A 27479-nucleotide genomic window follows, 5' to 3' on the forward strand; every position below is an offset into this window, starting at 1 on the left:
CTTCTCCGCTTCTCTTCTCTAAGATCACTCTTTAGCATGAAATGCCAATAAAGCTTTGCACGTGGCGTTTCTAAAATGCGTGAGCACATGCTCGTACGTACTGCGCGCATAAAATGCGCTTTAAATAGTTGTTTCGTAATTATGTTCATCGAAGCAAGTCAAATTCATTTTCCCTGCGGCGACCATTCATACAGATCATCACATTTAGCCTGTCATCAGATTCATGCTTTTTCGTCGTTGAATCCCGCATTATTTTCTGTCGGAATCTCTCCGCACGTCTCAGCCTAGATTAACTCCAATATCTTACTGAAGCAGTCTCCTATTAGCAAGCAAAGTACACTGATTTAGAAAGCATAATAAATGTTACTTTGTGAAATGCGGTAGACGCGAAACCATTTATTCTGCCCTTAGCCAGTAAGCGTGGTAAGCCAGGCTTGCCGCTTTCATTTTTTGGCTCCAGTGATAGGTTGTCTTGCAAAGCTTTAAAACTGGTTCGTGGTCAACTACCTTATTCTGCTTATAATACTTTTTTCTACGTTTACGCGCAATGACAGCCAATGTTTCAATGATGAAAGTCATCACTGTTCACTTTTCGCGTCAGAACTAGAAAGGCCTTGCGCTCTCCTGATAGTATGATCTTGCAGCAGTGTGCTCTTACGTATACTAAAGTGTCTTTTGTCGCAGCTAAATTGTCCTTGTGGTTTAATTCTGAAGATGAATGAAGACCGGAAGTTTTCATTCACACTCGCTCATAACGCAAAAAAAGATTTCGGAACATCGACGATGTCTGTCCTACGAGCTCAATCGGGGCCAAAGTCAGTGGTGAGCTGTATTCCTTATGCGAACTTTTCATGCTGAGATGTGCATAGAGCACACATATAAGTACACTACATCGAGAAAGGATCTTAATTCTCACAATAGCGTCACGAAACGCGAGTTGCTTAGCCTATGCTATTGTCATTGTGTCCGATGATATAAGTACTGACCGCAACTGTGGAAATCTTTTATTTCCCTGCAACTTTTCTATTTTAACGCCTTGAGCAGTTTTCTGACTTGTCCAATTTAATGCTCGCGCTGGGTTCGCCACAATAAAACTAACAAGCCGAACTTGCTGTTCATATACCGCAACAGTCTTCGCGGTATTGAAAATATTGATTATCCACTCAATACTTTCACTTTTCTTTCTCACTTACGGTATGGCGAGCTCATGACACATTACAGAGATTTTGCGAGTACACTACATGCCAATCCAACCCGATTCGCTCATGTATGCGTGTGAGTTGCAATCTTTGCCACTAATAAGCAAGCGTTGAAGGCTCATAACAGGCCACACATGATCAATTTTCGATGGCGAGTAGCCTCATCATCAGCAATGTCACAGATCCACTGACACTAAGGCGCTACGAAAAATTGCGCGCTGACGTTTTGCAAAACTGATAAGATTTTGTGTGTTTTTCAACATTTTTCAATGAAAACAAAGGTAGGTGAAATGGGATGCAACGTTTCTGTTTGCTTTTTGCACCATGCTCTGTTTTTAAACTCGGCGTCCAGCAAACGAGATTAGAGAACTCAGGCGCTCGTTATAAGACATACAAAGAGAGGCAGGAGGCACTAACATAAAAGAAAGCGTAGAGGTTTTTTCTTAATCAAATGTGAAATTACAGTGTAATCTTGCTGAGAAAAAACCTCGCACCTCATATTCACCGCGTTCAATATGGTTCGGATAGATGCAACAGGCACTGACCTGAAAGAAAGCATAGGTGGTTTTTGTTAATATGTGAAATTACAGCGTAATCTAGCACAGGAAAAAAACCCATTAGCACCGTGGTCAATATGGTCATTTTTTTCTTCTGCTTTGTAAGCAATTATCTGCAATAATTAACGCAAAAATTTCTTGTGTTGTTTTTTTTTTTTTATTCAGTGCATGTTGGCTTTTTTCATACATCTCAGAAGGAGTCTCTTACTTCCCTGTATTCTTTTGCTGATTAGCCTTAAAGAGGCCTCGATTATTACAGCCATGATGTCATATGTAGTGAAAAAAGGTTATCATCGAATGCTCCCATCCTCTCTCTTAGATCACGTCACGTGACACTCGCTGCAAATATTAGGAGTAGCTACGTCCGCCGCTATGGACCAGGGTGGCGCTGGCAAAGGGTTTAAACAAGGAGGTAAAACGGAGTGGCGTCAGTGTGCTGTGCGATGCCAGTGCGCGTTGAAGATCCCCAGGTGGTCTTAATTTCCGGCGTCCTTCACTACGGCGCCTGTCATAGCCTGAGTCGCTTTGGGACGTCAAACACTACAAACCAAACCAAACCAAACCAAACCATACCAATGATAGATTTCGCGCGTCATAAATAACAGAGAAAATCGAAGATTGAAGACCTGTCGCCGCAGCTCAGTCGGTAGAGCACCGGATGTGAAATTCGGAGGTCATGCGTTCGCATCACACCGGCGGCATATGGGTGCACTTAATGCGACATCATTATGGACCCCGTGTCGCATGGAGAAAAGCCGGCGCTGTAGTTCTCGTTGTGGTTGAAGCGTGAAAGTACGGACGTGATTTCGTATCAAAATTCCGGCGCTAGCTTCCTTGCGCAGCTTTTAGGGTTGGTGTAATACTATTTTCCTCCCCGCTTAGCATTTATCTGGTAGTCGAAATGCGGGCTAGTTTTCGGTGAAGATTCGAGCGTACGATTTACGTTCCTCGAATTGTATGCCGTTCATCGTAAATGTATGTGTCTACCGAGAAGTTCTACAGATACTGCGTCTTCTTTTTCATAAATACCAGACCAACTAAAGACGTTTAACACTTCGCCAACCTCTGTACTACTCTCTCAATGCCGAAAATTGGCGGAATGAAATAGCGATCACGTATACTCCTAACGCGAATTAAGCGTCCTCCTAATTTTTCTCCTTGTTGCAAAGTGAGTATCTCCGAGACTACATAATTTTGCATTGATTAAAACAAAAATACCCGATGCTTTCTTGATTTCAGTGACTGGTAACCCTCTTCGTATTAAATATGGCGTATTATATAATGACGACAAAAAATTAAGTTCACTTTTGCTACGCAAGGCTGACAATGCACGCTAATCTTTTTTCTTCTGGCAGCAAGGTAATGTTGAGCACAAAGGTAAACACTTTTTAATTACAACGCGTCAAAAAACATTAGGATGTCAGAAAAGTATTTCTGGAGGACACATTAGTGGTTATATACAACGTCTCATCTCTATAGTGGAACAATTCGTCAGACATTTAGATTCATTTTTTTTTTCCTGAAATGTGCTGAGCCTTTGCGAATGCTGCATGCTGGAACACCTCCCCTGTGCACTGTATGTCCAGACGATAACACAAAGAAACCTAAAATGCTTCTGTCAAGGCACTGTATGTCCAGACGATAACACAAAGAAACCTAAAATGCTTCTGTCAAGGCTACAAGCATTTTTTTCTTTTTAGAACATATGTTTTATGATTATGCTACACTATTCATTTTGCTGCTGTCAAAACATTTCGCTTTCTAATTATATTCGGTTTCATTATTGTTTCAGCGATTGAATTCACTCGGCGTGGTGTACAAGGTGGTTCGCTTCGCACTTAGAAAAAAAACACGCTGCGGTGTAGTATAAAGAACTAACCCTCCACCATTCAGTCTTGTTCTCTTGTTTGCTATTCCAGTGCCCGCTAGTGCCCTCAACACTGGAACTACACTTACTACGAGTGAGTAGCAATCTACCAGTTCAGAAAAGTTGCGAATAAAATACATTTAGACTTCCTGGCTGCAGAAATATTGCCAGCCTCTTATGGAAAAACCAAATCTCTATGCATTTTTTATTATTTTAAAAGATTCAATGAATCATTCTTGGTACGTTGATGTTTGTACGGAAGCAAAATGGCCCTTTGTTGCTGAGAAAATTGAACTAAAGTGCATTCCTGCCGCCGCCCGACTCAAACTGACAACGTTTACTCCAAAATTAACTCTGTGATTCTCGTTACGGAGTGTTTCCTAGCTTCAGGAATACAAGCCGAAAAACTGTGCACGCGCGCATCTTAGTTGTGAATCGGCCTGTGATGGGGCGAAATTTTTTTTTTTTTTTTTGCTTTTCCTTGCTGACAAACTTCTGTTCTTTGTTAAAGCAACATCTTTGTCGTGCAAACTTTCCACCCTATCCACACACAAGCCGCCTTCAATTTGCTCTCAATTTCCATTTAATTAGCTTAAGGCCAATTGACACTTGTGAGTCGCGTAGGGCGTGCGACCGGCTGTCGCATGCGACCAAAGAGCCGCTCAGCTTGACCGACGTGCACAATTGCAAAGGCGACCCGCGGACCGTTTTCCCGAAGAAGTCTCGTTTGGTACAATAATTGTCGATTTTCACTGTTCACCACCATCGAAAAGCTGAGTGTAAATCAAACTTCAATTCAGATGCGCCGCTGATTAGTTAGTTGCCTGTTTTCGATCGACAGTCGCAAGGCGAGAAATTCAAGCAGCGCTCAACCGAATGACCTGCGACGGTCGCTTTTTGACAATGCGGCGATTCGCGGCAGTTGCTTTATTTAACCAAAACGGTCCCACGGCCGGCTGTTGTGCGACCGTTTTGGTCGCAGGTGTGAACGGGCCTTTAGGCTTGCTACTGAATATCGCATGTTGTTTGTCACACTCCGCGTCAAAAAGAATATCCACGTTCAGTTAGTAGATGCGTCCGATAGAGGAGGACTGCTCGCTCTACACACAAGCCAACTGCAGTTTGTTCTCTTCATAATCTGCAGTAAAATTTAACGTTCACTTTGTCTGCTTTCCGTACAAGTTACGTGCGTCTGACTTCTAGCCTTCTTTTTTTTTTTTTTTTTTTTTTTCAGCGACCGCCAGACCCCAGACTCGATTAGGTGAGTTTCTGTAACTTCCACCTCACTGCATCGTTTTCAGTACGTTGAAAGGCAGGGAAAATGTCAGTGTTTACAACATATGCGGACATAATGCTCCTGAAGGCCTCAGATCTAGCATGTTCCATATCAGTTCCGTCTGATCTGGTCTTCTTCCATCGGTCGCGGCTCCCAGAGACGTATGTTTTAAAAGATGTCATCACGCCGGTCGTGGCAGTATACTCCCAAAACATGACGTACTTGTTTAAACACGTTTCGTGCGCGTTTCTGTAGTACACAGCTGGTATTTGGCAGTGGTATAGAGCGGATAGTGACAACTCCGCAACCTGACTACTCGTGCTTTGTTTTTGGCTGTTTGCTTCCGCCTTCTGTTGTCTTTGTCGCGCCTTATGTCGCGACCAATGCGAAAAGAACAGAAAAAATAACCCTGCAAAACACGGCCTCCAGACACTGCAACACATTTCCGTAATGAATTCCGTAAAGCTTGATGAATTACGCGTCATATACTTGCTCTGAGCGAATGCGAAAAGCGACCGAAGTAAAGACACATTCAGCTGCTATTTTGACTGTTGATTATGGACACCAAATATAATAATTAGCGCTGCTACTGTTATCTTTAATACTTCCCCGGCTACATTGTTTGTAAACGAGTCGTAGCCAAAAACATGAAGAGCAGTTTGTTAGACTCCTTTTTGTTTTTCATTTGATCACGTTCCAACCATCATAGTAAAATGGTGCCACAGAAATATTAACGAAACAGTTTAACTTTACGAAAATGGGGTGTAATAGCATGCTAAACATGCTACTAAACATGCAGTCAGCAGCTAAAATTCTACTGACTGTGGACGTTAGTTGGCAACCCTCTGATGATGAGAGGGTGGATGCAAAATTTTCTTAAATAAGACAGCGCTGTTACGTGTAGCATTGTTCTCGAAGAAGTGGCAAGTTCGCTTCGTGCACAGGTATTGACATATAAAGGAAGTATGGAAGTATGGAAGCATAAAAGGAAGTATGGCTTCTGCATGCAGGCAGCGAAATAAACCCGGACCAACATTAACTTGAATGCTACACGCCACGGCAGACAGAACCCCTGAGCAGTTTCTTGTAGATAGAGTACGGTACACTTACAAACTCATTCTAACCTGCCACACTTGCACGATTATGAAGTATGCCACGTAGCTCTATTAGGCCTAACTAACAACCAAAAAAACCTTCCTCTATTTATTTTTATTTTTTTTATTTGTAGGTTTACCTTTGCCACTACTGCCTTCGCTTGCTCCTAAACGCTAATGACCGCGATTTTTCTATTTGCAGCAACACTCAACTTTGGGACGGCGTTCTGTAAGTAGCTGGGCCAGATTCTAACCTAATAGAATGTGACAATTCTAGATCAGTATTTATTACCTTATACTCCAGCCTAAAGGCTGTAATAAAGCACTCATTAGTTTATTTCTTCTTCAGATAGGTTCAGTGAAGCGTAGTTTTTCGGTAGGGTGATTATAACAAATAGGAAAACTTCGAGCGCCCTTCGGCAAAGCCTTAGGTTGTCGCTCTCCGAGTTTATTTAAACTTCATCAATTGTCGGTAAAATGTATATTCTCCACTTTATGTGTAAGAACAGAATGTGAGAGTAAACTTGATGCATATACTGTTTTTTTTTTTACATTAATATGGCAATATGTTTATATTAGAGCGAATAAGTATACTTGTAAATAGAATGAGGTTTCAAAGCGTGTGACAGACATCATTTCTCGCTAAACTGTCATTGCTTATCCGCTCTTGCTAACTTTAACTACCTGCTTTCAGCGACATTCCGGCCTGCAACACGGACAAGTGAGTGAGATTTTCTAATTCTGTCGCGTATTGGCTTGTACACATACATCAACTCCATTTCCCACTAAACAGGCCTTTTCGTGGAACTATTTTCACCATAAAGTAGCTGCGTACTACATACTAACGCTTGAATCGTTTAAAAGCTGCTATGAGCCCCCTATTCTGCTCTTTATATATATTATGTATTTGTATGCTTTCTTGTCTCTTCAGCGCTCACTGTGCAGAAACCCGAATGTATATAGAGAAAGAACCATTTTTGCTGAATTTTCGACGGCTGCTGAACATGACCTTAATAAAGAGACAACACAAGATAAACAATACAAAATGCCTCACTGACATGATGCCTTCGTTTCCGACTTGTTTTTAACGTGCCTTTCTTGGTTCATGTAAATCCTACCACATGTGACTATAGCTTTGCTCAAGGCTTGTGCACCCTGCTTCCAGTGAAATTAAGTACTTTGGACACCACTGGTTTTTTAACGGATGGGAACGTGACAACGAATATGTAATAGAGACAAAGCAGTTTTTACTTTCAGCGGTGTTCGCTGTAATTATTTCCTTTTTTAATTTGTCCTGAACGCCCCTCGATCGTTGACTCATTCCTACAGCATTCGGTAAATAAAAAGATCATTTCATCCTGTAGAAAACATTTGATCTCAGCGCTCTTAGCCACGTATTTACTTTTCCCGATACTTTTCAGTTCAAGAAATGCTAATTACCCATGCGGAATGGGAAAACTGGCTTCCTTATTTATCGAGAATTTTCAAAAATTTGCCATTTCACTTCTCAGCTGTTACAAGCAAACTGGTCCTGCGCAGAAAATGCGTCTACTGGGAAGTTCTTTTTTCCCTTGGCGTAATGAATATTGTGGAGCCAATTTCAACAAATGCATAAAGTGAATAATCAGGTACCTGTGATTTGTAGATAAAGCCACGACAGGACTTTTATTGCAAATATGGCCGAGGTATTTTGTCCATGCAATATCTATAAACATTTCGTGAGAGAACACGTTCAGGAACACATAGCATGCAAATTAGGGCCCCTGACTATTGTTATATCGCTTTTCTATTTACTATACGTCGCGTGATCAATTCACGCTTCATTTAACCAAATGTCCTATTCGAATATTTCCGGTGTGACCTCACTCTAGCCCCGCCGTAGGGGAACATCAGTTATGACCCTAAACTGCTGAACCCAAAGACACGGTGTGAAATCCCGCCCACTGCGGCCAGCTTTTCGGTGGAGGCAAGAAGGAATACCCCCAAAGAAGGCAAGAAGAACCCCAAAATGGTGGTTCTTCAACATACCCTGGGTCGCTTTGGGACGTTAAGCTCCGAAACAAAACCAAATCAAGCCCTATAAACAAGAAAAAAAAAACCTCACTCTAGCGCCTCTTCAAAACACTTCCTGTGTACTCAATTCCTACTGACATGCACATAGAATAAGAAGCTTAATGATGAATATGGCCACATAAATTCGTTAGCCATACTTGGTTCGCGTCCGCTGCAAAGGAAGCTATATTCCGGATACCTTGTTCTAACGTAACCCAAAAACTAGCCATTTCAGCGCTCATTTTCATAGTGCGACAGCTGGATAGATGCAAACACAACGAATGCGTAAAGAAGCAATTATCTGTTTTAATTTTTTCTCGCAATTATTGGTCCTAATTCATTTCTTCTGCTTCTTCACTGCCGCTCGCGCCAGCCATGTAAGGTGTTAGAAGTAGGAGTTTGAAGACCACGCAGAGCATATCCGTCCTATTTTTGTTCTTAGTACTGATCGATAGCTCGGTCCTTTGTCGCAGTATCTTTCTTGGCTTCAAAAAGAGAATAGAATTTAAATTTAGGCACTTCTTCCCCGCAACTCTGTTTAAGCTCATACATATAGTATATATAAGTCACTCATTAGAACTGGTTTGTCTGTCTCGGTTTGTAGGGTTTATGTCCCAAAGCGACTCAAACTAGAGATGCCGTAGTGGAGGAATTCTGGAAAATTTCAAGCACCTGATGTTCTTTAATGTGTACTGGCATCGCACAGCACACGGGTGCCTTGCTTTCACCTCCAAAGAAAAGCGGCCGCCGCGGCCAGGACCCGATCCCGCATCCTAGAGTACAGCAGTCGAGCGCCTTAACAACTGAGCCACCGCTGCAGAGCACTGTCTATCGTTTAAGGGCGGTGCTTTTTACATCATTTTGAGTTTTTGATTACCTTACAATCCTCGGTGTGTCCTGACTCCGACAAAAAATCGCGTTTCGAAATTCCAAGTAGAACTATTTTAATACACGAAAAGCAACAAACCGAAACCAAAACTGCTTTCATAGCCAGAAACGACGTTCCAGTCGACGAAATGGTGACGTCACATACAGTATTGGAAAAGCATTAGCACGCGCATTCGATGGTAGAAATAAAGCATGGAAATCATGACGGAGTACATAAAATGTCTGCGAGAGCCAAATACAAGCCTAAAAATTTCATGAACGCGCAGGCTGTGGCCAGTAAGGCGGGTGTACTGTTTGTGACGTCACAAAAGCAGTGTTGCCAGCAGAATTTTTCTCAACTGAAGCTACAAAAACTGCAGAATTTAAAATCCTGTTGCGCTCGAATGAATTATCGCACGGTGCCAAAATTTGGTAGATTGCATCTAGGTGTAAGGACAACCTACAGTCAAATTTTTACCAGGATATTCGAATGTTGAAAAACCTCCGGAGTTGCCCTTTAAACGCTGCGGAGTTGCCCTTTAAATGCCTTAAATATTTGTGTGTAACCGAACTGGAGCACGGTCTGTAACAGCAAGGCCGGCATTTTATATTTTAGCTAATTCTAGCTAATTAAAACTTAGTTTCGTTTAAGGCAGGATATTTTTTTTTCAAATTACTTGACTTAATGTGTAGAGGCAAATTAGATTTCATTTTAACGCTCATTTCAAGCTAAGCCACAATTTAATTGGCTTCATGTAGTACTCATCAAGCCGACAAATGATCGATGACAACAAAGCGAAATGCAAAATTGGTAAAAAAAAAGCCTCGTTTTTCAGTGAAGGCTGCGGCGAGGCGGAGGGGAGGGTAGGCATAATTTGAATCTTTCTACTCAGTTCGGTGACCACACGCGGCGCTCACTGAAGCTTGGTTTTTGCTTTGTTCTATTTCCAGCAACGCCTGCTCCCACTATTACCGGTTTCAGTAAGTAAAATTTGTTTTCTTTTCGTGCGCAGAAAATCAAACTCGAAGTGCTTTTAGCCCCTAAGGAGAAAGTCACAAAAGCAGAATCCAACTGCTATTATCCCGGCTGCCCAATATGGCGTTCAGTTCACTCGCTTGCCGCTTTCGCCTCGCCACTCTTTTTTGAGTTCCAATGTCAAGTACAGATCGTCAACACATCCGCACCCCGAGGGAAGAACATGTATCGGATAGAGATTATGAAGCTATCTATTAAGGCGAAAGCTTTTATTGCCTCATCGTTGTCGTCAGCAAAAGTGTCAAGCTTTTGCGGCGGCTCTGATTGGTCGAGACAGGATGACTCATGGAGGTCTCGACCAATGACGGAGCACCACCACAGTAGGCGCTAATGCATGCCTTATTGACCATATGCCAATCAATGATCAATAACTGATGAATGCCTAATTCTTAATCAATTATTAATTAATTATTAATAATTAATCACCAATTACTGAATAAACAATTAACAACCTATTAATAAATAATTATAAATTACTGATTATGGACTACTAATTAATTATTAATCAATAATGACAATTGCCTAATTTATAATAAATTACTAATTAATGGCACTCACCCGGTAAAATCAACCACACACCACTAAACGTAGAACTGCGAAGATACAAGGAGCGCGATTTCGTCGTTCCCAAGCAGGATTCACTGAATAAATGCACTCGTAGAATGTGAAAGAGTAGTCGCTCGCTTTACTCGTAGCATCATTCATCACTACATGCGCAACAGTCGCGTAGCAGAATGCAGCACTCAGGCTTTTGTCTTTCATCACTTTAGTCGCCAAAGTGTCCTCGAATTTTTCAGTTCCTGGCTCTAGTACAAAGCACGTTCGATATCCCCGCAGTTCTAGCTTTTAAGTTGAATAACTTAGCTCGCCGATCGATCACAAGGGGGAAAACCTGATAAATAAAATTAACGGCTATGATTTACAGCATGAATTCATAGCGGGTAATTAAACTAAAATGCCTTCATTTCATGAAGGAAGCTTTATAGCATACATTCTGCCTCCTCATCACCTTTTAAAGAGAAACGTTGCCGAATTTTGTCTTTTAATTATCTCATAAAGAATATTTTACTGCTTCCTACTTTATTCCGCACAGCGTATTTTGTTTATGGGGCGCATTATCAGCCAGAGGCGAAAGTTTAAGCAGAATTTAGGACTATGTGGGAGCTAAGTTTTATATTGAAAGACTTTAAAAGCCGCTTATTTATTTCAAATGTGGAAGCAATGCATTGTGGAACTAACACCACCCCTTCAAAGCATGAATTTTAACGTTAGTGCATGTTTTGTATTTGTTGCAATCGAATGGAGTCCCGAGTTTTTAATTTTATGGTAACATCAGTGTGCGTACATCGGCAAGGATGTATATGAAGCTGTTTGCGTGACTGTTTCCACAAAGCCTTTGCAAGGGCGAATCGTTTTGACTTAAATGATTTGAACATGTCGCCATTTTCCTTAAACTTGCGTTTTTACCGTATTCTTTTTTTCAGCTGGCACTGGCTCAGACCTGAATTTTGGTAAGTGCTGGCTGGTAAGAAAGTGGGGAGAGAATCGAACCTTTCTTTCTGTACAACGCTGCTGATACCTATTTCCGTTCGCTTTCGTCGTCTTGAACGCTGAGCTTCAATACGACGTATTGAGGCGGTCAAACGTCTGAACTCACGTAAAAAAAAAGCAGAAAATATGCTCAAAATTTCTGGTTACGGTTCTTTGTTTTCTTCCCTTTGCTGAAAATCTACACCATAATGACGGAGAACCTTGTTGATTTACTGCTCGTTAGCTTCTGAACCGACCTTGAGCTGGGTCACAATTGTTCGTATTGTGGAAAAAGAGAGGAATTGGTGGGCTGAAGGCGGAACCTCCTCCGCGCCGCGCAGCTAACATGCAATGCAGACACGGCTTTCACTCTTTCCTGACTCCCACTGCCACAGTGTAGCTGCTCCTCAATAATCATTCTTAAATATTCAAAGGCGCACAAACAAGATGAACCTTAAGACTAAGGTATGAAGTGTGACGAAGGATTGTGACCACATAGCCCAACAGCAATTTCTCTTAGTAAGAACTTGCCATTCTAGAAACTCAGGATAAATTATCCTTCAGGAGAGGAAAAAATAGTTGAAAGGGCAAAGATGAAAAGAACGAACCCCTTCCACTACGGCCCCTCTTTCGCTCTTTCCACTTTCACTCCCACCTTCCTCCCTTCCCTTACGGCGCGGTTGCGGTGTCCACAGAAAACAAGTGAGACAGTTACCGCGCAATTCCCTTCCTATAAATCAATCAGTTCAGGATAAGTTATCCTTCAGGAGAGGAAAAAATACTTGAAAGGGCAAAGATGAAAGAAACGAACCCCTTTCACTACGGCCCCTATTTCTCTCTTTCCACTTTCACTCCCACCTTCCTCCCTTCCCTTACGGCGCGGTTGAGGTGTCCGCACAGAACAAGTGAGACAGTTACCGCGCATTTCCCTTCCTATAAATCAATCAGTTCAGGATAAATTATCCTTCAGGAGAGGAAAAAATACTCGAATGGGCAAAGATGAAAAGAACGAACACAGCGCAACGAACGCAGACTACCAACCATTTCTTCTTGAAAGCGGAAGCACAGGCTATACAGGCGAAAACCAAGACACTTGTGCTTCCGTTTGTATTAATAAACAGTTCGCAGATTTCGCCCATGGTCCTACGTTCGTTCCTTTCATTTCGTCCACGTTTTTTCACGCAGCTTTTCCTTCATTCAAACATGATGCAACTAGCCCGCAATAACGTTTTACTAAATAAATTAGACTCCGAGAAGCTCTTTACGGAGGGAGGAAGGAAGGGAGAGATGGAGAATACAGTGTAACGGGAGCCACATGTTAGACAATGCTTGTAGTTTGCCAAACATTTAGCCCATACCTGATAACTTTTCATACCTACCTTCTGAAAACCTGAGCAAACCTACCGGTACAGAGCGCCAGTTAGCTCCAAAAGTAACTCATACCTTGTACTTCCAGTAAGTCATGAGCTCCCTCACATCTCAGTGTTTCGAAATAAAATCCAGTCGGTTTAGAGGACATTTTTGCCAATGAAAAATCCTGAAAGCAGAGTATTTTTAGAGATAGCCACTTGCAAAATAAAAGATATTCTTGCACTTGTCATTGTACATCAAGGTGCGCCAAGCAACCTATTTGCAGCCGCGTGCTAAACTTTTGTGTGTTTCGCAAAAAAAAAAAAAAAATTCCAAGCACACAGAATCAATCTTTCGATCCCTCCGTGCTTTGAAAAGTTACTGGCTACAACTGGTAACGATAAAACCTTAAGCCTGAAGGCACGCATTTTCAAGTTTCAAATTTATTTTCATCACACTAAATGTCGCAACAAAATTTTGCATGTTAAATGGCTCAGTTGACTGAATGTTCAACTTGATTTTGGCCACCACCATTTTGGCAAGCAAAAACTCTTAAAAGTACTGAACACTGCATTTAAATTACCGTCCAGCTCTTTTTTTTTCCTTTTTTTTTCTGGTGCAGTAAAAAACCTTTCCCGATAAGCGGGTCGATCCGATATCGGTTTTGCAGAAAAGGATTTGTAAATGGTTTGCCCAGTATGTTTCGATCTCTGGGTGCGCCCGGTTTTGTTCAAGCCGATGCTGGAGACCGCGATGATGATTGGGTGTCGGGAAAAAGGATTTACTGAAAACTACTGTAAATCATCCGCCACCGAGTAATTAAACATATAAGTGTACAGTAGCGACCATTTCAGTTTCCCCACTTGAAGCTGCTACGGCAGAGGAAGGTACGGCTAGTCTACGAAAATTTAGTGCTCATCAGTGACCGCTTAATTTTATTCTAAACACTGTGACACAACCTAGCGAGAAACGCTAAGAATACATCATGGGTTATTCAGAAGGAGCGTTTATTTCTTTAAAGGGCACATTGGAGATAATGTGAAATAAAATAAGTTATAACTAGCACTCCACAAAGAAAAAGAAGGTTGATATTTCGCCCAAGCCTGGTCACATGGTGCACTGCGCTGAAAACAGTTTCGCATCAAAAGGTCACTTCTGTTTATTTAATGCCATTTTCGACGCCAAATTGAAATTACAAATTCTCGTTTCTTAAATACTGAGGTGCGCGGTTAATGACCTCCTAGGCAAAACCTTTACAATACCATCAATATCAACTTCAAGTTTTCGTCAGTGTTCGGCCCCATTAATATCAATACTAATAAGTTCTTGTTTCGACTGCATTATTAAGACGACAACGTTTCTTTGCTCGTGGGTGGCATCGACGGAAATGTTTGCACGGAAAGAACAAATTATTATGACTCTACCGGGAAGCGAACCACTATCCCTCTGATCCCCAAGAGAGCGCGAAAAACAACTGCTCCACGTCGGGATATTTTTTCTTTATTGCCTTTGTCTGACACACACTATTTCACAAAACGAAAGCCTAATCACAACATGAATAGCACAGCTCCGTACAGTGCCGCGCAGCAGTGGAGAAACCCCGCAACCCGCTGACATTGCCGATTTTCTATATGAAAATGCGTGCCTGACAAAAATACTCCGGCAATCGGGCAAGTATATCATGGGGTTACCGTATGCAAATCGCTAAAATAGCCGCTACGTCGTCAGGAAACGCTGGCATGCATTGTTGTCAAATCGCATGGTCTCTCCACTTTTGTACAGCACTGTACATTCAGGGGATTGTGGTCAGCCAGCGTTAGCCTGGCTTCGTCGCTATAAACCTTCCGAAACGACGACAAAGGCTATACCCTATAGAGCCATTCAAGAGGTTTTGCAGCCGCTTTCTGTATAGCGATAAACCAATGCGTACTCTCTCGAAAATAAGTTTGAGCCCGTCTTTCAGCCCTTTCACAGCGACAGCCTGCCGTTCTGGGGTGCCATATACAGTGGAGGTCCATAGCATAATTACACTACGCAAATTTACGCTCCACGCCGGGCTCGTAGGAAACAGATCGTAATTCTCCTTGCCTAGCGTGAGCATGATAATAACGATAACAATGACGATGCAGTTATTGAAACAATCCTGTAAAGTGGCTTTCGCCATTTCCACTTTTCAGTAGACTAAGTAAGTAGTAAGTGTTTTTTTTTTTTTGCTCAAATAAAATAAAGAAACGGATGTAAAAAGATGTTTTCCAGCCCGGGTATCTGCTACCTATCATCAGAAGCACCTGAAGTGGTGCGGCGGAAGTAATGGGATAGTAAGGAAGTGGGAGAGGAGATTAAAGAGGTTATCAACAGGAAGAAAAGACAAGCTAGGTTAGGACAAGGTAGGTTCAAAATTAAACGTGTAAAGCACAGGGCTTCTCCTTCTGGGCCATGCAGTGACGCTGATTTAGCATTATTGGAGGTACTTTCCATTGGAGAGGCTCGGATAAGAAACCTTACACTTAAAAGATTCGGAACTCTGGAAATGTATTACAAGACGTACGAATTGGCCCCTGGGCTCTACACTTTTGGCAAAGAGTGTACACTATGTTAGAGGGCGACATAACCACATTCCTGCAAATTTTTGACAAACGTTAGTATGGAAGCAGTGTATAATTTGTTTCTTCAGTCGCGAATGCATATAGTAATTCCATTGCTCTCAGTGTCATACCTCAACTTCGTGAGCATATATGTTTTTGTTTTCTGTTCCTTCACTGCAGCGTTCTGCGACCAGAGGCAGTGCGTTAAAATGTGCCGTGAGCGGTTCGGGGAGAGGCTCAATTCTTCCAGCTGCCAGGCGAATGCCTGCAAATGCGAAGTCACCGAAAGTGAGTATCAAGAAAGATTGTAATTTCAGCGAGCTTTTTATTATTGCCACTTCGATTCTTGGGCAACGAGGGCGGCGATTAAATTTTGCTATTCTCGAGTAAATGACTCATTTTCCTGTGGACTTACTTGGTCTCTGTGGTGCGTTCCTGCAATACGCACTGTATCGTGCGATGCCGGTCTCGATACTAGGAGCACACAGACAAATGACGCTATAACTAAGCGTCAGTTAACGAATGGAAGGAGGGGTACGTTCGCTACACGATATGCATTCCGAATGCCTCGAAAGGACCCCTATTCGACTTCCAGATTGCCTGGCTTGCCGAATGACTTCGGCCAATTTTTCTTGCAGCTGAAATTGAGCTAATTGTCCAGAGTATGCCATGTACGCTGGACGATTAAAATCTACCTCGTAAAAACAGTCTCTCAAGACTTTCTGAGCAGAATTGAATGTTTAATTTCGGCCGACTTATTTATTTCTTTTTTCTAAATGAAAAACGGTGTTTTCAGCACGTTGTTGGTTCTCGCTTGTTACTGATAGGAACTAAAGCAAGCGATGATGGATGTCTGCGGTGTTCAACTTTTTCGGAGAAACACCGAATTTCATGTAATAATTCAGCGTATGCTTAACACTTTTTTTTTGGGGGGGGGGGGATGTCATTTATATAGAACGGGGTCTTAACGCATAGCGTGGGCTATTTCGAAGGCATCCTAAAATGCTGCGTCATGAAAAAAAAAAGTAAACAAAGAAATGCCTGCCCCTCCTCCTCGGTATGTCGTCAGTTTCGAGACGCATCCCCTGCTGTTTCCCCACATGCAGAGTCCACATAATGGCCAGCGCACGGGAGATGACAAGAGGGGGCACTGAGAAAAAATAGCTTATTTGCCGAAGCCGATGGATCTGGTTTCATATCAAAAAGGTGCCGTCTAGATGCACCTTCGTAAAATACATTATCTCATCGCGGACACACAACACGGATGCTGACATACGCATACCGCGAGTGAATTCTTTTAAGAACTAAAGTCGCTCCAGCTTCTCTCTAACCGGATGAATAAATGCTTATGCACCCTGCTATTCGAACAACGTAAGAGGGCTCGTCACTTGTGCACAAAGTACAGGTTACGGTCAAAAAATGACATGTTCTTAAAGTGGCGTATATTGGAGCACAGAGTACTTGTGGATTAAGTTCTTCGCCGTGCATATCTTTGTAGCGTGCAGTCCATCGCTATGCCTTGAGATGTGCCGCAAGAACAATCCAGGCCAGCAGGTGCTCAGCGCAGGGTGCCAGGGCGAGAACTGCAGATGCGTCTTCAACAAGCGTGAGTACCGAGATGGGATTACAAAAAGTGTTTATTCATCTAACCGTTCATGACGTACTAAAATGTGATCTGGAGCTGGGGATCCAAGACTACCATGCTGAAGAGAGTCTCTTCTCAATACACACGCAAAATGCGCGTACATAAGCAACGTTTCAAAGAAAAGAAAACAGTACGTAACAGTGCCGTTAGTTCTCTATTATATCTGGTTCATTGTCACGGATGGAAAGTACTTAATGGAGACTAATGATTAACACATGTAGGGATATCGTTGCATATCACTAAAACAGTGCAATAAACAGTGGCTTAAATTAATTGGTCTTCACTAGTAGTAATGCCAAAATACTGTTGCTTTCCGTGTGCGATTCGGCCTAATCCCTGTATACATTATGATCATCCTCACAGCGATGGCTATGTGGATAGGGCAATCGGCTAGTAATCTCGAGGACGCGAGTTCGATTCCTTTCGAGGCGGCTGCGTTTCGGCGGAGGTGAAACGCAAGGCGTCTATGTACTGTACTGTTTGAGTGCACGCTAACGAACCTCAGATAGTCGCAAAACTGAAGTACTCCACTGCGGGTTCCCTCGTAGCCGATGCTGGTTCCGGACGTTAAGACCCGCATACCGTGGCACAGCACACTTTAGAACAACTTGAAAAGATGGTTTTCTGGCACTGTTAAGCGCCCGGAGATAATGTATTTGTCGCACAAAAATCTTCCTAATGAGTGTCTGTGACTTGTGACGCTATATTGACATGCAGTATTTGCGTGGTTTAATTTAATGTCGACAGATATAAGCAATGCACAAATATAAGCTTTTTGCGTTAAAGTCCGGTATCTGCATAATAACGCAGATACCTCGTTTCGTGTATTCGAACTTTCAGAGGACGTAGAAATCAATATATCGAGGTCCCTTTTTTGCATGCATGCGCAGGGTCGTTTCTTCATTTTCTGAACATGTTTGGAATAACACCAACCACATCGGAGTATTGAAAGACCTTCGTTTCGACCGCTTCAATCGACTAGCATACAGTAGTGAAAATAAATATGTGAGCCATTCGGAATTCAACTTTTTATCCCACTAAACCTAGCAGGCGAATCCGATGGAAAGTCAGCGTCAGAGGTTTCGCACACGAGCAACCAGTATTTCTTACTATATTCAGCCAAGCTTTTATTCTGCAGATAATTCCGCAATATTTTGGGTTTTCGCTAAGAAAAGTTATACACGTTTTCTAACTTGCTTTTAAGCACTTTTTAAAGTCGTCACCACTTTGCACGCAAGCCTTTTCCGTAGATCATTGCCTGACACCGAAAAGCATCGAGTCCAGTAAGCTGTCAATGCATGTATGAGGGTAAAGCTTGGATCGTCGTAAATTTTCTTGTAGCTCCCGACTGTTCTGCCCCTGAGAACACGCATGAAGCTTACTAAAATATCTTAAAACGAATATCCTCTGTAGACCTTCTTGGTGACTCCATACCATCAACTCTACTCATTGTCTTCTAAAAATATTTCACATCATGTGAGTGCAGTTATTGATGATGGAATCAATTCCACATCAGATATATCGAACCCTAAGATGATTGCGAAATAGTTCATTATATCAATATTTCGATATATAGAACATGCCAACTCTCTGTAACCCAAAAGCATGAATACGGTGTAATCCCGCTAGTGGCGCGTTTCCTGCGGCGATACGCGTCCCACCGCTTGTCTCAAGTGCAGCTTCTCGCGAGATGCACGCGCGCTCACTCGCGCGCCGAGCGCCACTTCGTGCCAGACGTTGACGGGAGAGCGCGTTCTCAATATTTTATATGCAACAGATCGGGGTGTCAGGGGTCGCGTCTTGAGCCACATGACACAGGTGCCTTTAGGATTGGAATTGACATGAAAGCTGTAGCCTATCACGCTTCGGGAAAAGCCTGTGCTGATCAAGTCTAATTCTGTTACTGGTGCACTATAGGCGCAACAATAACGTAATTCATTTACGGCACAGATGGCTTCTTGTCCTTCAGCAGCGAAGTCGGTCACGTGAGAGCCGCCGTAAGTCTTCGGTCGGCAAGGCTGGCTTCACCGCACGACCACTAGTGCTCCAAATTCCCGCCTTCTCTCACGGCACCCCTGTCGCGTTGAAAACGATCAGGCCAGACCGAAGGCCACTTTAATTTATACTCGATGTTTACCTCGTCCAGCGGTTTTTCAGCGCTAATGCTTCCAGCAGGCGGCCAGGACTGCGCAGCCGACCTCTCTTGCAGCCTCTCTTGCAGGGCATGGCGCACAGATTAATATAGCGAATGTTCCCCTGATCGAAAGTTCGATAAAGACGAAGGCCGCTCATATACTTTTGCATGGTGTTTTCAAGTGCATATTCTGAGAGTTCGATAAAAGTAACATTTCGATATATCCAGGATCTGCTGTATAGAACGCGATAAAGTTATTTCCCTATTCTCGCCCAAATCGTACGTCGGCCTAATGGGCGAAGAATCAAGACTGTGCCCCCGAGAGGACGTAATTTGCAGTTGACATATGTGGCCAAACACTGATTGGTTGTTGGGTTGTGTGACTTCACAAGGCCACATGAGGTGAACGAGTTGGCAGAAGCTGCCAAGTCGGGAAGCTGCTTTAAGCCAGTAGTATCAACGGAAGCGAACCGGGGACCATTTGATCCCGGGCCACATTGTGTGGCTTAGTTCAAGGGGAGTCTACATCTATCTCGAGCGGTCTTTCACACTTGTGGTGACTTACACTGAACCCTAATGACTATATGTGTAGGATAATAGAAATTAATATTACTTATAAATTGAATAGTAAAAGGGCATGTGCGTCAAAGAGGATTCTCAAGGGCAGACTGCAAACGGGAGTTATTAACGCTGTCGTTTTGTACCTTTAAAGACGCAGTTGAAGCAGCCTCTCCAAATTTTCTATCGATACCGCCCACTTGTAATACAGACAAAGGGGGAAGGGGGGGGGGGGAGAGGAGTCTGCACAGCTAACGTATAAAATTCTGCAGGCCACAGAGGCGATAAAGCAAACCACATGGACACTATGCAAAAAACATCTAGCGCATTTTCAAACCACTGGCTTCACTCTTTGTGCATGTCAACCTAACAAACCATATGCACGTGTACCCGTTCTTTTGTTTCGAAGAAAATATGTGTTAATAGATATTCTGGTCGCCATCTCTCCTTCCTTGCAGCGTGCGAAGCAAGCGAGTGCCGGCGTCGCTGTCTCGAGGCCCATGGCGAGAAGCTAATCTCGGCTGACTGCGCTGTACGGAACGCTTGCCAGTGCGTGCACAGCTAGGACTAGCCTGACCAGCGCCGACTAGATGAGTGGTTTCAGTGCCGCTTGCGATGATGCCGCGACTGCGGGCTTCCACTTTGTTGCATCAGAAAGAGGCTAGCGTTCTCCCTCCGGACACGTGCACTGCGGCCATCAGTGCTTGATCAAACTATTGCGATTTCAATCGCGTTAAAATTTAGGCACGGTTTCGCATCACGCAGTATACTCCATACTTAAAGGGAACACTTTTTTTCTCATTTCAAGCCTAGAAGTACGGTTTCAAAGAGCCTCATTTATTCGAAAAAGCAGGCTGATGCTAGCCATCAACCAACGGTACGTTTAAAAATGCCTTTTCTAAAGCTTTCAGTTTTAAGCATGATCTCTGATGAGAACTGCAATACTTGTTCATCTCATGCATGTGGTGCATCGTGCATGGTCACGTAGGCATCGTACTGGCATGCATCACTAAAGAACCTTCCTTTCACAGCAGCAACTTTTGTTGTGGCCTGTGTAATGTGTACTACGACCATGAGGTCATGCTCGATGGCGTTGCGGATAACAGTAAATAAATTCAGGTCTCCCCGCAAGTCTAGACCGCACTTCAAGGTTAACGCTGAGGGCAACTGTAGCCAATTAATTTCCTCAGTGAAAGCTTGCCATCTTTTTTTTCTTTCTGTCCAGGCTGACGTCCCTTTCCCCACTTCCACCCAATGAGCAAAAGACGCGCATATTGGTTAGAATATCGTTTCTTTTTTAAATCTTTGCAGCAGCTAATTCAATCTCCTCTCTCCTTTTTTCGAATAAAAGACGGGTTGACATCTGTTTTTTAGGTAAATGGCAGCGTAGCTTACTTCTGAGATTCCCTCAAAAGATCACTGTGTCTACGTATGCATTTCACTTGTACACTTTGACAGTGTAGTTTTGTTTTTTTCTCTCGCCATTTATAGCTTATAAAAGCTCTGTTTTCCATCTCTCTTATTATTAGAACGCCTTACCCCATCGATATAGTACCACATTCATTATAACGTAAGATCCGAATTGCTATTTGATACCTCTATACGTCCTCATTATTTCTCCAAATGTCATGTTCTCTCGTGCGACAGCGTGTGCTACAAAACCTTTTTTATTAGTTTTCTTGTATGATTTCTGTGAGAAAGAGTAAATCAAGTGCTAGTTGGTGTTAGATGCACTGGCGCTGCTGCTCCACACACACACCCCTGAGTGCTCAAGACCATCTTTAGGCCCGCTGTAGACAATATCCGATCACAGCAACAACACCCTACAGCGTGTCGGCAGAATATTGACTGATTTAGTGTACTCACCATCGAGTGCCAGCCCGTAGGATTCAAGCACTGCTGCCTGGCTCTTCAACGACTTCCAACATGGCTCGTGGCTTCAACACTAACCGCAAATGTCACCTGAACAGGAAGCTGCGCTTCCCATGTGTCAGCATGGCATGACTTTCATCAAAATAAACAAACCTCGCAAATATAACCTCCTCTTTATTTTATAGCGTTAGCTCTACTCCCGGGCACCAACCTCAAGTTCAATGGATGGTGCAATTGTGACCTTGAACTCTCGCGCTCTGCAGCAAACATCTTCGTCTTCATCGTCGTTCCCAAGCGCGGTGTAAGAATAAAAAGTTGTGCAACGAGCGCTCCGCACAACGTTGACGCACGCTGCACAGAAATCTTCGCAGTTACCGGCACACCAAGAGATGGCGCCACACAATTGCGGTCGCTTTCGGAGTTACAAAGGCAAAGTAAATGGGGCAACAATAAACGTTAGCAAGAAAACGTTGTAACATTGAGGAAGCATATATTGAGAGGCAAAGCAAACAATTTAAGTAAAATGTCTAGCGAAAATTAGTAAATAACCAAACAAATAATATGCACAATTTGTTATAATCCCCAGTGTGAACAGTCGTACTCGTGACATTCAGGTTTTTGCAGTATGAATATTATTGGGAATTTCAACAATTCTCTTGCCACTAGAGGCCCTGGCCCTATTCTAGACAATTCACCATTTTGTTCACATTGTGAAGTGCACATGACGTGTGCAGTAAGACGGTGCTAGGTTGCGTAATGGCATGATCCAGGAATCGAACTGCTCCGGCGCATTGCGTGACGCGGACGCTTTGGGCTAGTAAGGGTGAGTGAAATATGTTGACGTGTTGCAGTCTCAGTGTATCATCATTATATACTTCCGGTCGGACATTCGACAGCAGCTACGCACAGAGGTGCTGATCTAGTTTACGATCCCGCGAGGAGCGTTGCAGCTGAAGCGCGAGAACGGCAACGGAATATTCGCAGTGGCTTGGCGTAGAATGGGAGCGGGAAGTGGCATTGCTCCTCATAAGCACCGGTGACCTCTCACATTCACTTATTAGCTTCATTTTAATGCAAGAACTAAATCGTATAAGGACCTCATCGTAAACAGGTAAACAGAAGGAATCGAAAGATTTGCTAATTAGTTCCACCACTGGCGAAGAGGCGCCCGCGCAGCCGGCATAGTCCATGTCCAAGGACAACGTTCGTGGTCTCAGACTATGCGTGTGCGTGCGTGTGTGTTCACATGCACGCTGGGCCTTCACTTAGTCGGTCAAATTTGCATGCGCTGGTGCGCGAAAGGCTCCTGCGAAACGCGAAAGATCTTTGAGAAAGAGAGAAAAACAGAAGATCGAAATAGCAGGGAGGTTACCTAGGCGATTCCCAGTAAACTATCGTACCCGTGCAGAGGGGGACAAACGAAGGAAAAGGAAAGAAAGCGAAAGATGACTGAATAAATCGCGGCATGAGGCTATAGGGTGACGCCTCGTGTGTGTATCCCTTAGTGTCGAAATGGTAAAATGCAAAGCAATAAAGGAAGATTCTTTTTGTTCTCTATTAAAAAAAAAAAGCACCCGACATAAGAAGTCAGCAACATTGTAATATCAGAGCGTATCGTCATAACGTGCTCTGTGGTACTTAATTTTGTTTTCTGAAACAAAAATAAGCAAATAGCGAGCCTGCATACATAGCTGAGCAAACCTACATGAAACACGTCGTCAGATAAAGCATCGCGGTGCTCTCTGAAATGCCCCTTCTCCCGTAGATCTGCCGCTTCATTTTGCAGGCCGCCATTGCTTCACTTGGCAACAACGCGGCGGATCGATGGTTTCTATATGAAGATCTACCCACACCCATCAGAAAGCGGCTCACCATTAAGCCTCTTCCCAAAAATATGCATCATATACACCACGAGGGTAGGAGGATGGCCAGGGCCCTGGCTCTTCAGAAGACTCATAAGCAACAACCTGGTGTTATCTACGTTGATTCGGCTGAGTATGCAGTTCCAAAAAGAGCATTTGCAGTGGCAGGGGTTACGGGAACACACGCCAAAGCCCTCTCGGCCTCCATCCGTGTACGCACATCGCAATGGCTGAGGAGGCAGTCATCGTTTTAGCCATTACAAATTCAGAGCTACATATTATCATCAGCGACTCCAAGACTGTCATACACAATTTCGCCCGAGGTAGAAGTGCTCAATCTACTCTAAATATTGTAAGGTAACGCGAAGCTCGGGCTTGGCGGATCAGGTTTTATTGGAGACCTGAAGCCCTGGTCGCACACTGTAGCGAACCACACTCCGCAATGACGATGGGTATCTACAAGAGAGAGCAGGATGAAGATGAAGCAGCACGTTCACCCGTGTGAAAGCAGAAGCGCCACACAGTGCTCACAATATTTTGCCAGAGCAGTTGCAGCGGCCAGCCTAGCCGCAACTAGTCCGCAGCATTACGCCGAATAAAAGGCTTCATGCGTGAAAAGTGGACTACTTCAGTGCCACGTACGAACGACTGTCCGGAGGAGGGTAAACAGGGGAGACGCGATAGTTGACCGGGAAGATGTTTGCAAGAACTGGGTAAGGACCAAAGTAACGACCCTGGAACTTGTCACAAAGGCCAGGAGTGCGTAATGGTGTCCAAAGTAACACCTCGTCGCCGGAGCGGAACGAAACTTGGTGGTGAGTTGCATAATAGCGGCACTTGCGCTCTTCCTGGCTAGCTTCAGTGTTGATGCGAGCAAGCCGGCGAGATCTGGCCACTCGGGAAATGAACTGGTCAGGAAGAGGATGAGGAACTGGCATGTGTAGAAAGGAAAGACGCATGAAGAAGGCTAGCGGGAGAACGGTCGCAATCGAGGAAAACCGGGGTGTAACCTGTGGTCTGCTGTACAGCCGTATTGTAGGCGAACGTAACAAGAGGAATTATTACGTCCCAGTTTCGGTGGTCCTGTTCGACGTACATAGCATGTCAGAAAGCGTGCGGTGGAACCGCTCAGTCAACCTATTAGTCTGCGGGTGATAGCTGGAGGTCAATTTGTGATGTTTTGTTGAGGCCTCAAGAACTTCGGCTACAATCGTCGGCAGAAATGTCCGGCCACGGTCACTGAGAAGCACTTGAGGGGCCCCATGGCGTAGTACGAGGGATTCCAAAAAGAAGGTCGCGGCCTCAGGTGCTGAGCCATTGGTAGGGCAGTGGCCTCAGCGTAGCGTGTTAGGTGGTCGACGGTGGTGACGATCGAGCGATTACCTCGTGCGGACAATAGAAGTGACCCGTATAAGTCTATGCCAACAACGGCGAAAGGAGTAGCAGGGCAAGGTAACGGCTGTAGTAGGCCAGCAGCAGGAGAAGTCGGCGGTTTGCGGCGCTGACATGGCAGACAAGAGGCGACCTATTTTTCCACGCTTGAGGCGAGGCCTGGCCACAATAAACGAGTTTTCACGCGGTGGTAAGTTTTGTGAAAGCCTAAGTGACCGGCTGAAGCATCAACGTGGAGAGCCGCCAGGATATGGGTGCGAAGCGCTCTAAGGATAACGGGGACCCAACGGGTGCCTTCAGAGCAATAATTATTACGGGAGAGCACGCCGTTGTCAGGTTTGAACTTTTGGTGTTGCCTGCGCATCCTGCGGTCGGAGGGTGAGAAGCATCGGTAAAAACGTCGATTAGGGAACTGCAGTAGATATCTGCTCGCTGGTGTGAAATAATGGCGTAGCGATCTGGAGCAGCGGCAGGAGGAGCCGTGGTGATGTTTGGAGTTCTGGACGACATTGGGAGGTCGAGGGTGCACGCAGGAAAGCGCGAAGAAGCACAAGGTGGTGATTCTGGATGCGGGCAACGGGAAAGAGCATCGGCATCTCGATGTTTGTGACCCGATTTGTATGTGACATCGAAGGTGTATTCCTGCAAACGCAGAATCCAATGCCCCAGGCGTCCAGTCAATTTTTTGAGGGTTGATAACCAACACAGAGCGTGGTGATAGGTAACGATCGTAAAATGGCTGTCGTAGAGGTAGGGGCGGAATTTCTGAACTTCCCAAACGACGGCGAGGCACTCTTGCTCAGTGATGGTGTAGTTGCGTTCCGCTGGTGTTAGAGTTCGACTGGCAAACGCGATTACCTTTTCCCGAAAAGCGGTACCATGTTGCACAAGTACGGCGCCGATACTGAGGCTGCTGGAATCGGTGTGGAGAATGGAGGCAGCAGTGTCGTCGAAGTGAGCGAGAGCAGAGTCCGAAGTGAAGGCATTCTTTAGGGTTTGAAAAGCCTTTTCGCATTCTTCGGACTAATTGAAAGTAGTATGGTCGGTAAAAAGGTGGTGTAGTGGTGCAGCAAGGGTAGCGAAATTGCGAATGAAATGCCGAAAGTATGAAGATAGGCCAAGAAAACTGCTAAGATCCTCAGTCCACTGAGAGCATGCGAAGTGCAAAACTGTAGCAAGCTTGTCAGGGTCGGGTCGAATGCCATCGCGGCTGACGAGGTGGCCCAGGATTTTGATTTCTTTCTTGGCGAAGCTACACTTTTTTTGCGTTCAGCTGGAGACCGGCGGATGCCAGGCACGTTAATACTTCATCAAGGCGGCATAAATGATCAGAAAAAGTCGCAGAGAAGATAAATATGTCGTCCAGGTAGCACAAGTATGTTTTCCACTTAAGTCCTCTAAGAACTGGGTCAATCATGCGCTCAAACGTAGCAGGGGCATTAGAAAGTCCAAAAGGCATGACATTGAATTCGTAAAGCCCATCGGAAGTAGCGAATGCGGTTTTTTCTTTGTCGGCTTTAGTGAATCGGAATCTGCCAGTAACCGGAACGCAAATTCAAAGTGGAGAAATATTCGGCGCTCTGAACACAGTCGAGGGAGTCGTCGATTCGTGGCATAGGGAAAACATCTTTGCGAATGACTTTGTTAAGTGCGCAGTAATCAACCCGAAAACGCACTGACCCATTCTCTTCTTTTGACCAAGACGACCGGAGATGATCAGGGGCAAGCTGAGGGCCGAATAATGTCTCGTCGGAGCATATCATTCACATTATCTTCTGTGATTTTACGTTCTGATATGGAAACACGGCAAGGGCGGCGGCTAACAATAGAAGTACCTTCTGTAATGATGCGGTGCTGTGCAGCAGAAGTTCGTCCCAAAGTCGGAGAAGTGATGTCAAAGGAGGATTGGTGTTTTCGAAGTAATTCCTGCAAAGCTTGGCGGTGAGTTGCAGGAAGGTCAGGATTGATGGTGCCAAAGAGGACACAGATAAAGGCATCGGAAGAAGCTGCTGGTGAGAAAGGAATATTCTTAATAAAATTCACTTCTCATATGGGACATTGAACTGATTTGGGTACCGGCACGTTCTGGCAACCCTGTAAACGAGGCGGCTGACTACACAGTCCGAGGTTTGGTCGGTCGGGTGGTGACCACCTCCGCTCTGGGTGGTGGTGGTGGTGGTGGAAAGCATGTATCACAAAAGGAGAGGTTGCTTGGAGAGCCACCCCTAGTGGGCCGCTCCCCTTACAATACTAAGTGGAGTCCCTTATTCCGGGACTCCATTGGTCTGGGCCGCCACACGAGCTTGCTGGACCAGCGCATGTTGTGCCGCTAGATCAAGGCAGCCGAGCAGGGCCGCCTCCCAATCCTCTCGGGTAGGGGGACAGCCAAGGATAACCTGATATGATTTCACGACGTAATCCACCACTTTCGCTTTGAACGAAGGAAGTTTCCGCCCCCGCACAAGCGGCTTAGTAAATAACATGAAATTACCTGGAGGAGACTCCAAACTCTTTTCCGAACCCGGTAGTTCTCTCACATATTCTCCCAGCCAATTTTCTCTTGACTGCATACTATGCGATGAGAGACCTACCCTCAACCATAT

General features: G+C 44.3%; 1 protein-coding gene across 5 annotated transcripts in view; it reads left to right on the plus strand.

The window, feature by feature from the left end:
- The window catches only part of LOC146209431 (uncharacterized), a 95495-nt gene extending 73707 nt beyond the window's left edge, over positions 1–21788 (plus strand). For 4 of the 5 annotated variants that reach the window (XM_084600251.1, XM_084600274.1, XM_084600264.1 and 1 more), the window contains 9 exons: positions 3676–3717; positions 4858–4884; positions 6196–6222; positions 6688–6714; positions 9864–9893; positions 11433–11459; positions 15594–15701; positions 16912–17019; positions 20209–21788. In XM_084600251.1, the coding sequence (XP_084456377.1) occupies positions 3676–3717; positions 4858–4884; positions 6196–6222; positions 6688–6714; positions 9864–9893; positions 11433–11459; positions 15594–15701; positions 16912–17019; positions 20209–20315 (503 nt within the window). In that variant the 3' untranslated portion in view covers positions 20316–21788. The remainder of the gene's footprint in view (positions 1–3675; positions 3718–4857; positions 4885–6195; positions 6223–6687; positions 6715–9863; positions 9894–11432; positions 11460–15593; positions 15702–16911; positions 17020–20208) is intronic. The other variant, XM_084600269.1, reaches the window with a different exon arrangement.
- The last annotated feature ends 5691 nt before the right edge of the window (positions 21789–27479 follow it).

The sequence above is a fragment of the Amblyomma maculatum genome, chromosome 1 (genome assembly GCF_055883805.1).
Source record: "Amblyomma maculatum isolate TAMU_Amacu chromosome 1, ASM5588380v1, whole genome shotgun sequence".
Taxonomy (NCBI): Eukaryota; Metazoa; Arthropoda; class Arachnida; order Ixodida; family Ixodidae; genus Amblyomma; species Amblyomma maculatum.